The 12,466-nt window shown below is 39.6% G+C and overlaps 1 protein-coding gene across 1 annotated transcript in view; it reads right to left on the bottom strand.

The window, feature by feature from the left end:
* Positions 1–12,466, bottom strand: part of DGKK (diacylglycerol kinase kappa) — a 163,658-nt gene that overhangs the window by 14,962 nt on the left and 136,230 nt on the right. The window contains exons 15-18 of the mRNA XM_004755125.3: positions 6,044–6,263; positions 4,876–4,980; positions 4,322–4,418; positions 2,608–2,715 (exon numbers count right to left, since the gene is read on the bottom strand). Coding sequence (XP_004755182.1) covers positions 2,608–2,715; positions 4,322–4,418; positions 4,876–4,980; positions 6,044–6,263 — 530 coding nt within the window. The remainder of the gene's footprint in view (positions 1–2,607; positions 2,716–4,321; positions 4,419–4,875; positions 4,981–6,043; positions 6,264–12,466) is intronic.

Raw genomic sequence — 12,466 nt, 5'->3', positions numbered from 1 at the left:
TCAATTGATGAGAAATATAAGATTTTTTTCTAGACTCTCACTTCTGTTTCATTTTTCTATATGTATTTGGTATTTATCCAAAGGATACAAACATAGTGATATGAAGGGGCACATGCACACCAATGTTTATAGCAGCAACGTCTACAATAGCCAAAATATGGAAAGATCTCAGATGTCTATCAACAGAAGAATGGATAAAGAAGATGTGGGGTGTATATATTTATATAATGGAATATTATTCAGCTATCAAAAAAAATGAAATCTTGCCATTTGCAATGACATGGATGGAACTAGAGGGTATTATGCTAAGCAAAATAAGTCAGTCAGCGAAAGATAAATACAATATAATTTCACTCATATATGGAATTTACGAAACAATAGAGATGAACACAGGGGAAGGGAATGAAAAATAAAATAAGGTGAATACTATGAGCTTTTAAAGTAGAGTCACAATGAGTTACTACAAGGCATGAGTTTTGAAATGTAAGAAGGCTAGCACAAAATTATTTGGACTCTTGGGGTGCCAGGGTGGCTCAGTTGGTTAAACAGCTGCCTTTAGCTCAGGTCATGATGCCAGGATCCTGGGATCAAGCCCTATATTGGGCTCCTTGCTCAGCTGGGAGCCTGCTTCTCCCCTGCCTGCCTTTCCCCCTGCTTGTGCTTGCTCTCTGTCTCTGCCTTTCTTGTTCACTCTCTCTGTGTCAAATAAATAAATAAAATCTTAAAAAATTATTTGGACTCTTGTTTTAAACCATAAGTTCTCTGGTCACTTTAGTTTCCTCATCTATAAAAATAGGAGTTTAGTTGAATGGAAATTCAAAATACCTAGAGCAACCAAAACAATTCTGAAAAAGAACTAAGTTGAAGGACTTTCATCTTCCAATTTCAAAACTTACTATAAACCTACAGTTATTAAGACAGTGTAAAGATAGACATATAGAAAAATGAAACAGAAGTGAGAGTCTAGAAAAAAAATCTTACATTTCTCATCAATTGATTTTTGACAAAGGTGCCAACACAATTCCTTGGGGAAAAGGATAGCTTCAAAAATGGTGCTGTGCTAAGTGGATCTTCACATGCAAAAAGATGAACTTAGAACCTTGCATCACACTGTTCATAAAACTAACTCAAAGCAGATCATAGACTTAACTATAAGAGCAAAACAACACAAATTTTAGAAGAAAACTTAGGAGCAAATTTTTGAGACCTTAGATTAGGTGAAACTGTTTAGATATGCCATCAAAAGCATGGTCCATGAAAGAAAACAATTGATCATTTGGAACTCATCAAAATTAAAAACTTTTTTTTATTTTAAGAAAATTAAGACAGATGACAACAAAAAAAGACAAGCAACTGAATGAAATCTTGTCATTTGTGACCCAGAGAGTATTATGCTAAGTGAAATAAGTCAGACAGAGAAAGACAAATACTGTATAATTTCACTTAAATGTGGAAACTAAAAACAAAACAAAACAGAAAAAGATTCATAAATACAGAGCACAAACTGGTGGTTGCTAGAGGGGACATGGGTGGGGAGATGAGCAAGATAGATAAAGAGGATTAACAGGTACAAACGTCCAGTTATAATACAAATAAGTCACAGAGATGATATATGCAGCATAGGGAATGGAGTCAATAATATCTTAATAGTATTGTATGGTGACAGATGGTAACTACACTTATCCTGGTGAGCATTGAGCAATGTATAGAATTGCTGAATCAATACGTTGTACACTTGAAACTAATATAAGATTATATATAAATTATACTACAATAATTAAAAAAATAAATATATAAAGTAGAAAGGAAAATCACCCTGCAGTTGAATCCCTATGAAAAAATTACTGGTAACATTGTTTTATAATTATAAACCTTCTTCTGTGTACATCTACACATACCTATTTAAAAATGTTTACTATAAAATGAGTCATAAAAAAGACAAGCAACCAGAAAATAATATTTGCAAAGCACATATCTGATAATGTACTTGATTCTCAGCCTAGGTATGCTCTGAGAAAGAGGTTCTGGTGGCAGGTGGCAGGGGTGGTGGTGGGGTGCATGCTTTTTTTCTTGTAGTTTCAATTTACAAGGACTCTGAGGCCACCTTAGTAAAAATTACTAAAGGGTGCCAAGTAACATAACACCAGATTGGGTAAAATCAATGGATCCAGGGGAACCAGGTTAGGAACACCAAGACACAGCAGGGCAAGCTTTGATAATTTGTAGCCCTGCCAAGCAAAAACAGACTTAAGCCCCTACTAGGACCTGGTCAAGCTCTCACAGACAGAACAAAGTAGAAAATTTGCTGAATCGTGTCAGTGTAATCCGTTTTCAATAGCAGTAACACCAGGAGCTGTGTTACACAGCAGTCTATTGGTCTAAACGATGTAGGTAGCCCTGAGTTCAGGATGCCAGTGCAGAGTCATCACAAATCAGGTCAACATTTAGAGCAAGCCCCCCCACTAGGCTAATGTTGGGACCAGCGAGTTTTACTTCTAAAGAACCTCTTTCTTTCTCTTGGTTATCTGAAAGGTAGGGGATGTAGGAATATATGTGCATATTGTAATTGTGTGTTTGCATGTAGGGAGGGAAGTTTCTTTTCCTTACTTGTATTGCCCTGGGTGTTCATCTCTTCTGGTGTTGAATTCGAGAGAAATTTTAGCATCCAGTCCAATTCCAAAATAGTTGTTCATGACACATCTTTCTTTGAAACGTCTGAAATTAGCCAAAGGAAAGAAGAGGACAGACATTGGTGCAAGAAAGAAGTGCCATTATCATTAAGCTGGAGGCTTTACCTGCATGATTGAAAACCACTAAGGGAGGGCCTCCCCTACATTGGGCACGAGACTTATATTTGCGACAGGCACATATAGATCATTGTGTTAACAACTAGCTTGTTTGCTTTAAGAAAGTGCACCCAACCAGGTGGGAGGATTCAGTGGGATTAGAATTCATAATAAAGAAATCATCTTTGGAGGCCACTAGATATGAATGGTCAATATGTTCTTCACATATAATAGAGGGCAATAGTAATTGACTTATTTGAATAAAGAACTTTTAAGTATCTCAGATAAAAATATATGATGAAAGTGAAGTCTACACTACTGTTTTCAGAGATGTCTGAACTCCTTTGTAGCACTTTCACATCAAAGGGCAAAGTGACTACACATTTGAGGGAGAAGACTGATAAAAGAGGGTAGAAATACACACAGCCAAAAAAGCCAGGCAGTTTTTTTTTTTATTCTTCTGCATCCATCTTGAGTGTCAGCATCAAAACCGGTAGTATGTTGGAGCCAGTTAGGACCAGCTCATATAAGCTGATTATGCCTATTATCCCAGTTCTGCCTTCAATGGAATTATATCAGTAGCTCGAAATAGGTCATGGTGGGAGGGTTTGTACCAGGAATAATTCAGGACTTTTTTCCCCTGGAGAGCTGGTTGTTAAACACTTGGCAACAAACAAACAAACAAAACAAAACAAAAACCACAAACCAAAACAACAACAACAAACCCAAAACCCCAAAACCAAAAACATTTGGCAGTATACCACTGATTAAAACTCATAAGGTAGGTCCATGAGACTTCAGACATGAAGCCAGTGTTGAAGTAGAGGGGTGTAGGGTTGGAGATAGAAATAAATGAGAAGCTGCAGTTAACTGAAATAATTGCCAGCTGTGTCCTTCTTTTAAGAAACTGAAAATGAGTACAGTTCAGTTACTCAATCATAGATAATTTTTTTATTCATTACAAAACTGACCCCACATCTTTCACACATGAGATTTGCCTCCCTCAACTGCAGTCTGGAGATTGGAGTTTCTCTAGCTGATGTCCAAACTTATCTTCTTAATGGAACTCAAAAGGAGAATGTGGTGGAACCTGGCTGCTGGGAATATTTTAAACAGGTAGGGCTAATGAAAAAGATGCCCTTAAATTTTGTAACTAGTCCCATTAGTGCTCATTTATTTTTTAGCGCCTCCAAGTATTTACTGTTCAAAGCAACAGTGGAAAAACAGATCCTTTGAAATAACAATAGCTAAAATTTATTAAGTATTTATAATAAGAATAACAGTAATTACTGTTAACACATATAGCACTTAACTATGGGTGCTGAGCACTGTTCAATGCAAGTAAAACACAAGGAACATATGTGGCTAATTCTACAATTATCTTCAATTTATAAAGAGAGACTAAGGTTGAATTACTTTTGTAAGCTCACACAACTAGGAAGTGGAGTCCAGATTTGACTCTAGATATCTTTAGACTATTGTTTTAACCAGAGAAAGAAGGAAGTTATAAAACGGTGGTAGGGCCAAATACTTACATAGTTTCTGGTGTAAAATGTAAGTGCTCTAAATTGAGGTTATCTAGGTCTTCACTTTTGAGAGAAGATATAGAAGACAAAGTGCCAAGACGAGAACCTAGACACAAAAGACATCACCTTGCTGTTAGATACAAACAAGAAAGCCCTTCCCCTCACTTGCATTTCACCCTATTTTCTATGTGGGACCAGGGTCAAACTCAGTGACTTTTTCTTAGATTATAATCAAGGTTTTCAATCCAAAGAGGGATCATCTTAGATGGACAGGGACTTTCTCTGAGAGAATATTAAAACTAAGCTGCTTGCTTGCTGGCAGTGAAAACAGGTTCAAATCTTGGGTGTCATCAGGCTGTCCTTTCAAAGTACCTAATGAGGTCATTACTTCTGGATGTTGACAGGGGATCATATACTGTGAGGTTTCTGGGAAAGAGGGAGGGATATCTACTGCAGAGTAGGATTATGGCTAAAGAAAGATGCATGAGAACACATCCTTATTCTCTGGGAACTCGAAGACAGTGATGAAGACTAGAATAAGAAAGGGAAAGAAAGATCCTTACGGTGTCTTGGGCTCATCTGGCGAATATCTTCTGAGTCATCTTCCAGGGAGAACGTTGAAGTGAAGTTCTTAACCGATATTGTCTGTCGGCTTTGCTCATCCAGAACTATGGAGTAAAAGTGGAAGGAAAAAAGGAAGGAAGGAGGGAAAGAAAGCAAGGTAGGAGGGAAATAAGGGAGGGAGAGAAGAAGGGAAAAGGGAAGGTAGGAAGGAAGGAAGGGTGGGAGGGAGGGAGAAAGGAAAGTAGGAAAGGAGGGAGAGAGGGAGGAGAGGAGAGAGGGAGAAAGGAAGGGAGGGGTGAGGGAGGCAGGAAGTAAGGAAGAAAGGAAGGAATATTGGTTATATATGTTGAGCATTTCTTAGGCATCTCTTTTTTATAGTTAATGCCACTCAGTGTGTGGGTAAACAGTAGAGACATCCGGTTGACTATCTCCTCTCCCCGACAATGCTGTTTGTAGTCTTCGTTTTCCTACAGTATTGCCCCCATGTCTCTTCAAAACCATGCCTGAGCTTTCCATTTTACTGGTTACTCTTTTTCTGTCACCCAGTAAATGTGAGTAGAAGCCCAGGACCTGGTGCAGGGGAAAAAGGTGGGAAACCCTCTTCTTCTGTCTCAATGATCACCTCTTCGTTAATTCATTTACTCACATGGCTTTTTTTTTTCAGACTTGAGCCTCTAGGACCATGCCATCCTTTTATTCAAATGTTTCATCTATTCCAAGAATATTTGAGAAGTCTCCTTCCTTTTACCAGCCTATATTTTGTATAGCTCAGGTGCTCAACTTGTGCCAAAGCTCATAGGTTCAATCCCTATCCTACTAGGGGTGCCTTTTTCTGTCCCATGGGCACAAGCTGCACATATAGATCTGACTTATGTGTTGTTGGAGCAGGCTGAGGGTTAGTTGTGATAAGATTATGGCTACATCTCCACTACTTGGAAACTACAGAAATAGAAGCAAATGGGTTGTTTACTACATTCACAGTGCAGAATGGAGATTTACCTTCTTTCTGGGAAACTTGGCTGAGGTTATATTAAAGGTACCAAGGCAGGAGAAGGTACCATGGCTAAAAGTCAGAGGCCAGCCCAAGGGACTTCCTTGCTATATAGAAATTCATTCACCGGAAACTTCACTTACCTTACTTCAATCACCACAACTCTGGGACCTTACCTTGTTCAACTTGAAATATGATGAGCTTCAAGGATTTCTGGAGATTCTGGGCCTTTGTGGCCAGCTCCAACTTGCACTTGGCTATGTGGTCTATTTGAGGGATGAAGGGTTTTCCATCTGCCTTGGCATCATCTGCATATACTGTAGTACTTTTCTCAACTGCTGCCTCCTCAGCCAGGATATCAATCAGGACACTGAGCTTGTCATACATTATGTCACTCTGTATAAGGATGAAGGGGACAGGGCATTGTTATGAGGGACAAGTACTTGAAAGGACAGAATGAGGAGCTGGGAGGTATGTGAGAGGTAAGGAGGGGTGGTTGTTGGCTGGGAACTCTGAGCAAAAAAAGTTGATGAAATAAAAGTTTGGGGAAAGAAGTACTTGGTAGATATGATGAGATGACCAAAGGGTGTTAGGGCATCAAACAGATATCATTTGTTTCTGAGCAGCTGCAGGCATCAATGTATGTTGCCAAATTTTTCTTGTGTCAGACTGATTGTAAAATGAGCAAACTTGGCAAACTTGAGGAAAGTTAAACATTTCTGGATTGGTGTTTTCATGGGCATGCTCCTACAGATGTGGATGTGCTTCTGCATGGGTGCCTAGTGTCTGCTTTTGTATATGTGTGTATTTGGGGAATGCACTGAGTGATTATGGCTTGATTTCCTGCTCTATTACTGAATAGTTTGTGACCTGAGACAATTTACTTTACCTCTATGTGCTTTTATATTCTAGGGCAATTGTGGAGGTTAAATAAATTAATGCATTAAAAATCCTTAAACGTTTCCTAGCACAGGGTGCTATACAAGTGTTAGTTATTGTTGTTGTTATTTTTGTTTTAGAAATTAATGTGGGTATATTTCTAGCATGTATTTGTACATGTTCTGCTATACAACCATGTGCATACATGCTTGGTGTACACTTGTGTCTAGGTGTGGGCAGATGCTTGGTACATGCTGAGCTACATGGTACATGTATTAGGATGCATAATGTTACTCTTCATTTGGTGAAAGATGGAAATGTGATGAAACTGGACTTTTCCCATAATAGAGGTTTATCAGCCTTCCCTTTCTTTTACAATTCCCAGTGAAAAAGATTTCCAGTGAAAGGTACACTTGCTTTCATTAAAAAGACGGTTCTGGGACTTCCAGGAAGATGGCAGAACAGAAGGATCCTAAGCTTACCTCATCTCATGGACATACCTAGATAAAAGCCACACTGGTGTAAATAACACTGGAGATGACCCAAAGACTGGCAAAACATACTATTCACAGCTAATCATAGAAAAGAGGCCATACTGACAGTGGTAGGAAGGGCAGGGACGTGATTGGGAACCAAACTGACCTACAAGACTCTGTGCAGGAGGGAGGAACACCACAGGCACAGAGAAGGGAGAGGAGAAGACACCACACCAGTCACCTCAGGCATGGGGGACCCACACTGGGAAGACAAATCCCCATGAAAAACATGGCTTTGAAAAACAGGAGGATTTAACTTTGCAAGTTCCTACAATCAGTGAGTCTCAACACCAAGAACTTTAAAAGTCAGTGGGCTCAGCCCTGGAAGAGCTAGAAGGCAGTAGAAAACTGAGTTTCTGCCCTTAAAGACACAACAAAACAAACAACTCCACTGAAATACAGCATCGAAGTAGCAATTTGAAAAACAATTGGTACATACAGGAAGGAGATTAATTTACCACTCTCAGAATGTGGGCTGGGAGGGCAGGGATCCTTAGGAGACTTCTCCAAGAACAAAAGAGCTGGAAGGTTCTATTTCCTACCCTCTGCTCCCAGCCTAGATACACAGACACCTTTGGGAACAAATAGGAATACTTTCCACCTAGCTTGCTAACAGCACACCTCACCCCCATGCACTTCTGTGGACCTGCCCCCTTCAACCCATTCTCAATAATTCTCCAAAGCAGCTACAGGTCTCCTCCCCCAGAGATTAGCACACACCTTGCTAACACCAGGCACCCTGCTCCCTGCATATTCCTGAAGACCCACTCCATTCAACACACCCCTAGCAGAAGACCCACCCCATCCAACATGTCAATCCAGAGTGACTCCTGCCCTGGAGAGAGGGGAAGAAAACCACATACGCATTTCAACTACAAATGCAGCAATGGGCTGGGGGGAGACATCTGGTTTGATAGCAGGGCCCAACCACCAATGAAAGCTCGGGGGGCAACACAGGGAGAATATCCTGCCTACTAACAAAAGCCTTTCAGGGGGCAACACGGGGAAAGCATCCTGCAGTTTGGTGTCTGCAGCTTTGACAAGTGCTTGGTCTGACCCAGCTCAAGCCCAGTGTGGCCCCAAACTTGCCCATTAACAAAACAGGGATGAAACACTGCCCACACTAGGCAAAGAGAGCCATTGCAGATGAGTGGACTGAAGGCAAATGCAGCTCAGCCACAATAGCAGGGCACATGCAACACATATAGGAGAGACCCTTGAAGTACCACATTCTGAGGAACAGGGGACATTGCACTACAGGGCACTATGGGAACTCTTTTTCATAACGCCACTGCTTTCAAGAGCAGGCAGCATAGCTGACTTTCCTAGCACATTGAAACAGATACAGAGATTTAGAAAAAATGGTGAGACAGAGGAATATGTCACAAATGAAAGAACAGGTCAAAATCACAGCAAGAGAGCTAAACAAAACAGAGATAACAATATACCTGATAGAAAATTTAAAGTGATGGTCATAAAGATAGTCACTTGACTTGAGAAAAGAGTGGAGGACCTCAGTGAGATCCTCAACAAAGAGATAGAAAACATAAAAAAGAACCAATTGAAGATGAAAAACTGAATAACTGAAATTAAAAATACATTAGAGGGAATAAATAGTAGACTAGAGGAAGCAGAACAGATCAGCGACCTGGAGAATAGAGTAATAGAAAACAGTCAAGCTGAACAGGGGGAAGAAAAAAGAGTAATAAAGAATGAGAATAGATTAAGGGAATGCAGTGACACCATCAAGCATAACACTATTCACATTATGTGGATCCCAGAAGGAGAAGAGACAGAAGAGAGGGTAAAAAATTTATTTAAAGAAATAATAGCTGAAAATATTCTTTAATATGGAGAAAGAAACAAAAATCCAGATCCAGTAGACACAGAGAGCCCCCAACAAAATTAGCCCAAGGAGGTTCACACCAAGACACATAATAATTAAAATGGCAAGAAGTAGTGATAAAGAGAATTTTAAAAACAGCAAGAGAAAACAGTTACATACAAGAAAAAAGTCCGTAAGTCTATCAGTTGATTTTCAGCAGAAACTTTGCAGACCAGAAGGGATTTCCATAATATATTCAAAGTGGTAAAAGAAAAAAAACCCTGCAGCCAAGAATACTCTATCTAGCAAGGCTATTGTTCAGAAAAGAAGGAAAGATAGTTTCTCAGACAAAGAAAAGTTAAAAGAATTCATCACCACTGAACCAGACTTAAAAAAAATGTTAAAGAAGACTCTTTGAGTGGAAAGGAAAAACCATAAGCAGGACTAAGAAAACTAGGAAGCACAGACACAGTAAAATTAAGTATATCTATAAAAATCAGCTAAGGGAGTCACAAAATGAAACAATGTAAAGTGGAGTGGGAGAAGGGTAAAAATTTAGTTCTTTCAGAATGAGTTCAAACTTAAGTGACCATCAACTTAATATAGACTCCTATATGCAGAAGATGTTATATACAAAGCTAATGGTAACCACAAATCAAAAACTGATAGTGGATATGCAAAAAATAAAGAAAAAGGGATCCAAGTATATCACAAAAGAAAGCCAGCAAACCACAAAAGAAGAGAGCAAGAGAAGAAAGGAACAGAGAAGAAGTACAAAAACAACTGTAAAATGAGTAACAAAATGGTAATATGGTACATAACTTTCAATAATTACTTTGAATGTAAAGGACTCAAAGGGCATAAGGTGACAGAGTGAATAAAAAAGCAAGACCCACCTATATGCTGCATACAAGAGACTCATTTCAAACCTATAGACACATGCAGATTGAAAGTTAAAGGGATAGAAAACCATTTATCATGTCAATAGGAATGAAAAGAAAGCCAGGGTAGCAATTCTTGTATTGGATAAAGTAGACTTTTAAAACAAAGACTTGGGGTGACTGGGTGGCTTAGTCATTAAGATTCTGCCTTTGACTTGGGTCATGATCCTGGGGTCCTGGAACTGAGCCCCACATTGGGCTCTCTGCTTAGAGAGAAGCCTGGTTCTCCCTCTCCCACTCCCCCTGCTTGTGTTCCCTCTCTCTCCATGGTCTCCCTCTCTCATGGTCTCTCTCTATCAAATAAATAAATAAAATCTTAAAAAAAATAAAAATAAATAAAACAAGGACTCTAACAAGAGTCAAAGAAAGACACTATATAATCATAAAAGGAACAATCCAACAGGAAGATATAACAATTGTAAATACTTATGCACCCAACATGGGAGCGCCCAAATGCATAAAGTAGCTATTAAAAAACATAAAGAAAGATTTATTTACAAGATGGTGAAGAAGTAGGAGACTTTAATTTCATCTGGCCCCAGGGATTTAGCTAGATAGCTATCAAATCATTCTGAACACCTGCAAACTCAACGAGAGATGTAAGAAAAGAATAGCTGAAACTCTACAAATAGAAAAGCAACCACTTTTTGCAAAGTAGGAAGTGTGGAAAAGTGAATCTGAGGTGATATATGGGAAGATAAGCTACAGGGAGAGGGAGCCTCCATAAGCCAACTACTGACAAGTGATATAGCAGTGGAACATAAATCAGAACTTTTAGAAGTTGGCTCTAGTGAGGGACATCACTCAGGCTAAGTGGGTGGGGGGGGCACAAAACTCTAGCTGGGACAGTGTGGTCTCAGGATCCTTGGGGTCACAGTAAGATTGGGAATGCTTGAGTGTGACAGAGCTCCCAGGCCTCACAGCAGGGAAGCTGCTGCGAAGAGTGAGCCCAGGAGTGGGCTCTTAGCTCAGGGTTGCCATAAACTGGGAACCACAGCACAATCGGTTGACTGCTATCAGAGAAGAGTCCAACAAACTGCAGAGCCAGTGAGACCACCCCCCTTCCTCTCCCTGGAAGAGCAGCATGGGAGCACACTGCAGGAGTCTGCAGGCTTTGGAGACCCGAAATGTGTCATGTGCCTGAGACAGAAATGCTCAGTTACAGGCTGGGTGAGAGAGACAAGAGTGACTGACTGCTATTCTCTGAGGGTTCACTGAGGAGTGGGGACCCCAGCCTTCTGCTCAGGGGTGGGAGATTGGGAGGTTGCCTTTTTCATTCTCATCGTCCAAAGCTGTATGGAAAGCCTTAAAGGAACAAAACCACATAGAGCAAACCAGAGTAGATTATATAGCCTCGTTCCCTGGCAAGGGCAGTACAATTCTGCTTAGGGCAAAGACATTTGAGAATCAATGCAACAGGCTTGTCCCCCAGAATATCAGCAAGATCATCCAGATAGGACCAAGTTTACTAATCAAGAACTGCAAAACTCCAGCCCTAAGGGAATACAGCACATAGAATTCATGGTTCTGTAATCTTTCAACTTAAATTCTTTCTTTTTTAGAACTTGTTTTTTCAGAACAAAAATCTTTATTTATTATTTTTCACATTATTATTTTTTTATCGTTATGTCTTCATACAGTACATCATTAGTTTTTGATGTAGTGTTCCAAGATTCATTGGTTACTTATAACACCCAGTGTTCTACACAATATGTGTCCTCTTTAATACCCATCACCAGGGCAACCCATCCTCTCACCCCCCTCCCCTCTAAAACACTCAGTTTGTTTCTCAGAGTCCATAGTGTCTTATAGTTCATCTCCCCATCCAATCCCCCCCTTCATTTTTACCTTCCTTCTCCTAATGTTCTCCATGCTATTCCTTATGTTCCACAAGTAAGTGAAACCATATGATCATTGACTTTCTCTGCTTGACTTATTTCACTCAGCATAATCTCCTCCAAAATTTTTTCTTTCTTTTTTTCAACCAATTTATTTTATTAACTCTTTCTAAAAAAACTTTTAAAATTTTCATTTTTACAGTTACAGTTTTTAAAAAATATTTTATTTATTTATTTGACAGGGAGAGAGAGAGATCACAAGTAGGCAGAGCAGCAGGCAGAGAGAGGGGGGAAGCAGGCTTCCTGCTGAGCAGAGAGCCTGATGTGGGGCTTGATCCCAGGACCATGAGATCATGACCTGAGCCGAAGGCAGAGGCTTAACCCACTGAGCCACCCAGGCACCCCTACAGTTGCATTTTATCCCTTCATTGCATTTATTTATTTATTATTCAATTATTTTTAATAATTTTTTTATTATGTTATGTTAGTCACCATACAGTACATCATTAGATTTTGATTAGTGTTCCAGGATTCATTGTTTGTGTATAACTTATTTTTGAATATATGTAAGTTTTTCTTT

This window comes from Mustela putorius, unplaced genomic scaffold (assembly GCF_011764305.1).
Source record: "Mustela putorius furo isolate JIRA1106 unplaced genomic scaffold, ASM1176430v1.1 tig00003903_pilon_pilon_pilon, whole genome shotgun sequence".
Classification (NCBI taxonomy): domain Eukaryota; kingdom Metazoa; phylum Chordata; class Mammalia; order Carnivora; family Mustelidae; genus Mustela; species Mustela putorius.
Note: the sequence above shows the minus strand (reverse complement) of the source record. Positions and strands in the feature narration are given on the sequence as shown.